Below are 4,518 nucleotides of genomic sequence, written 5' to 3'. Positions count from 1 at the left end.
CAGCTACAGCCGCGCCGCTGCTCATCTCCGCGGAGTACTTGAGACCATCCGGATATCCCTTGGCTTCCGGGTACTTGGGCAGATCATAGGGTTTGGCCTGTAGATCTGGATACTTGGTCGCCGCCGACTCATGATGGTGATGGTACTTGGTACCGACCATCTCGTGGTGATACTTGGTGCCGGTCATCTCGTGATGGTACTTGGCTACTTCGTGGCATTTTGCCTCGGTATAGCTTCTGGCTGTCGTCTCGTACGTCGACTTGTTAGGATGATCGACAGCGGGATACTTGGCGACTGTCTCGTTGACCCAGACCGGTCGAGCTAAGTCGTAAGCGCTAGATTTCGGTTCGTGATAGGCCGTCGGTCGCTCGTACGCCTTTACACCAGCGTCCGGGTATAAGCGGGCATAGGTGCAGTCCGAGGAACTGGCCGAGGAGTCGAGGGAGGTCCCCGGTGATGGAAGTCCACCCCTGTGCACGATAATACCCATCTGATCGTCCGATTTCGGCTTCCTGCGACGAGGTTGATACTACGAACGATACCACATTGTGTTTGAATTAGTCATCTCAAGATAAGTCTCGCTGGAATCATACTGCGTTACAAGTAGTGAAAAATTGTGTAACTTCTTTTTTTGTGCTATATATTGAATATTGAAATATTTTATGTAATTTTCTGATGTATCCCGATATGATTGCAGTGAAGAATCAATGAATTTAATTTTAAAGAATATTTACCTTTTTATTTAATATCCTGCTCTGAAATCTGTTAACCCTTTGGCCTACAACCACGAGTGAGACTCGTGGTAAGGAATTTGGTAAGTGAGACTCGTGCTTATTGTTTATGGACCAAATTCCTTACCACGAGTCTCACTCGTGGTTGTAGGCCAAAGGGTTAAATAATCCATAAATAAATTAACATTGTAATTTAGTAAATGGACACAAAAATAATGACGTGTAACAAATTTACATAAAAAAATTTCAAGGTTTTGTGTTTTGTCCTATATGTCTCTGTCTATTATATGTATTCTACTTATCGCGTTTTTCTTTTTACTCACTCTTTCCATTTTGCATTTAATGTCATGTTTTAATTCAGGTACCTTTAGGCATCCTTTTATGCGCGTATAATTTTGTCTTTCACGCACATATCTACATATCTTGTTATTAATAAACCTTGTATAATCATAATAAAGTTATTGTTATTACAAAATCTACGAAATTACATAATCAGATAAATTAAACGAATTAGATTAATCCGGAAATTGTCATTTGATCTTTTTATCATAAATGATCACCCAAGGTGTATTTTTACATTTTAATTAAAATCCCTATTATTAACAACATTAAATATACAATATTATTGATTGTTTTTTGATTTATCAGTATTTGAGAAAATAGATACAAATTTAATTATAATTTTTTAAAAAAGAAATCAAACAAATATTAAACAGAATAAGTATGTTAAGTAGCTTTATTATGACAGTATTTCTAAAAAAAATTAAGATTTTAATTAATATAACGCTTTTAAAAAATAGGTTTTTTTAAAAAACAATATTTTACAATTCATATTTTTTCACCGTCGAGATAAAAATATTTCAAATGATTATTAAATTAGCGGATAAGTTAGACAAGTAATTTTTTCTTTTTTCAACAAAGCTGCATTGTTAATCAATCTTTAATGTCAAATTTAATCTAATTTAAGTCCCCATTCCTGTTCAGTATATCGTTATTTTATACAATAACAAAAAATAACTTAAATGTGAGCTAATGAGAATCAGTGCGGGCGAAGGTGCGCAATAAATCTTCACAAATAAAATTTGTTACTTCATGTGATGTGTTGATCTCATCTTTATTTGAAATATTGATATCTTGAACGTTTCGATTCTCTTTGGAATCTTCATCAGCAAATTTCTTAACCAAATAAAACTTCAACGATCGTCTGATGTAGAGTCACTCGCAGGTTGCCAAAACTGTAGTATTATCTTAGTAGTGTTATTTTATACTAAAACAATGATTAAATTTGACACTATATGAGTGTTAATTTAACTCTATAGTGTCAAGTGTTTAATCATTGTTTTAGCATAAAATAATGATAATTGAGTAGGAGCGGTAGGAACAGTGGTGACTTAAATTAGGTTAAACATGACACTATAAATTTAACAATGTGCTTGAAACCGGTAAAAGCTTCGCTTTTTCCGCATCCCGGTCGCCGCGTCTCGTCACCGCTGCTCGACTTTCTCGCCTCGCATGGAGCGGCGACACGGATGGCTTCATCGTGGTGAATTCATTTCCCCTTCTCGTAAATCATCGCCGACGCGCAACGCGGTGGGATTCAAATCGCTCGGGTGATCGAGCCTCGATTAACCACTCGAGCACTCAGAGAGACGAATGCGCGTTTTGCATACGCTAATTCGTTCCGCCATCGCGCGCGAATCGGGCCGCTCGATCGCGAACCGGCCGTGCGATTTCGTAACGCACGAGATACATTCCTCATATTATTCCTAATGATGCGCGATTAAGATGCGAATGCGTAATTCCGCTGCGACTGTATGTCGTCAATCGGTTAATTCGGCGGTCGTTTACCTTGTAATGCGGATGCTGCTTCTTGTGTGCGTTCCGCAGTCTCTCGGCTTCCTCGATGAACGGCTGCTTCTCGCCGTCGCTCAGGATCCTGCAACAAAATACAATTCGCAATCTCCGGTATTGCTACTTAATGCAAGGAATATGTACCTACTTAAGTATCGAACTTTATGCATGGAAAAGATAGTTTTGCTGAAGAGCTTATACATATCTAAAAATTTAGCTATTCAAGAATTTCTCGAGACCGTAAATGTGATTACACAAGTAAGAAATAAAGCCTTTAACGGTCAAGTTGGATCTTAGATGCTTATATAAGATAATTTGGCGTGAGTTTATGTACTACATATGTAGTTATTTAAACTGCGTGCTGAAATGATTTTTCGATCTTGAAACGCAACTAAATTACTGTAATAATATTACAAATTAAATTGACTAACAATTTAATAGTTTCTGATGCTCAGAAGCATCTTAGAAAGATTTTAATGATACTGAATAAAATAAAATTTAGCTAGATACACCGATCTCAAAATAATTATTTTAAATTTTACAACATTACTTATCATGCTTGAGATTGCTATACATAATTATTTTGATAGTTCAATAAAATAATTTTTGAATTTATATCTAGCTAAATTTGTAAATACTTGAGCCAAATCATTCTTTCCGTGCGGAATAAATAAATCGGTTTGATTAAAAAAAAAACATCAATATTTCTTCGTTTGATTCTTCTATTTTTAGGAAAGCTTCATTCTCTAGACGATCTATGGATTAGAATAATTAATGCGATTTAAAGTATTATTATAAATGGCTGCAAAATATATTTATAGAAAATTATATCCCAATTTATATACAATGACAATGTACATATTGGGAGGCAATAATTCGAGAAGAATAAATTAATGCACGTATAAAATTGAAGTATCATTCTTTCACTTACTCCTTTTACAGATTAATCTTATCATAAATACATAAAACGAAAGTTATGATAATTTAAAGCTACCCAAAGATCTCGAAATCACCCTGTAACAAAATGCAAACTGCGACTCGATTTCTTTGACAATTACAGGTATCTACCTACAGTCTGGTGAAATCTAGATTACCTCCACAATTTTCCCAGCGTCTTCGACAACTCGGCGTTGTGCAATTGTGGATATTGGTCGGCTAATCTTCGCCTTGCCGCCTGTGCCCACACCATGAAGGCGTTCATCGGGCGCTTCACGTGGGCGCTTCTTCGTCCGCCGGCGCGCGAAGTCACCGGAAGTAACGTCCAATCGTAACCTGCAGCATATGATGAAACTCGTAATCTATATATATACAATTTCCGAAATCTTTAGAAGAAACAAATTATAAGGCTTTAGCGCATATCATCATCCGCGCTAGAAAAAAATTTGTTTTATATATCAAATTCGATAAATTTATTTATGACTTAACTTAAATTTATCTATAACTTTGCATAAGAGATTTAATAAATATTCGAATTTTAGAAGTATCTTCAATATTATATGAAACGATGAGGAAAAAAACACCAAGAAATAAAGTCGAGTTCTTCTCCATTGTTTATCGAAAGATTATTTAAAATTCAATAGTATTGAATCTTTCGATAGTCAATGAAGAAGAACTCGGACTTTATTTGGTGGTGTTTTTTTCTCATTGCTTCATATGATATTACGATTTATCGTTATAATATCTGTATCCGAATTAATTGAAATCAGTTTGTCCTGATATATTTTATTTCATCGTAAGGAAAGCAGCTACATAAAGTATGAGGGGGTAATCACTTAATGTAATCATGGGACAGAGTCCTCGAAATCATTATAAAATTCATATGAAATCTCCAGGGAATGGAAAGTTACTTTTTAAAAGTAACAAGTTACAGGTACTCGTTACCGAGTAGGAAAAGTAACAAGTTACCGTTACTAGTTACTGATTTTTAAAAGTAACT

At 35.4% G+C, this 4,518-nt stretch overlaps 1 protein-coding gene across 1 annotated transcript in view; it reads right to left on the bottom strand.

Moving 5' to 3' along the window:
* LOC108770568 (transcription factor SOX-8) overlaps nt 1-4,518 on the bottom strand; it is an 18,057-nt gene that overhangs the window by 755 nt on the left and 12,784 nt on the right. Inside the window, exons 2-4 of the mRNA XM_018522210.1 lie at nt 3,677-3,854; nt 2,580-2,667; nt 1-529 (exon numbers count right to left, since the gene is read on the bottom strand). The exon at nt 1-529 is cut by the window's left edge and continues 755 nt beyond it. Of these exons, the coding sequence (XP_018377712.1) occupies nt 1-529; nt 2,580-2,667; nt 3,677-3,854 (795 nt within the window). The remainder of the gene's footprint in view (nt 530-2,579; nt 2,668-3,676; nt 3,855-4,518) is intronic.

The sequence above is a fragment of the Trachymyrmex cornetzi genome, unplaced genomic scaffold (assembly GCF_001594075.2).
Source record: "Trachymyrmex cornetzi isolate Tcor2-1 unplaced genomic scaffold, Tcor1.1 scaffold129, whole genome shotgun sequence".
In the NCBI taxonomy this organism is placed as follows: Eukaryota; Metazoa; Arthropoda; class Insecta; order Hymenoptera; family Formicidae; genus Trachymyrmex; species Trachymyrmex cornetzi.
The sequence above is the reverse complement of the archived record's forward strand: the minus strand, read 5'-3'. Positions and strand labels throughout refer to the sequence as shown.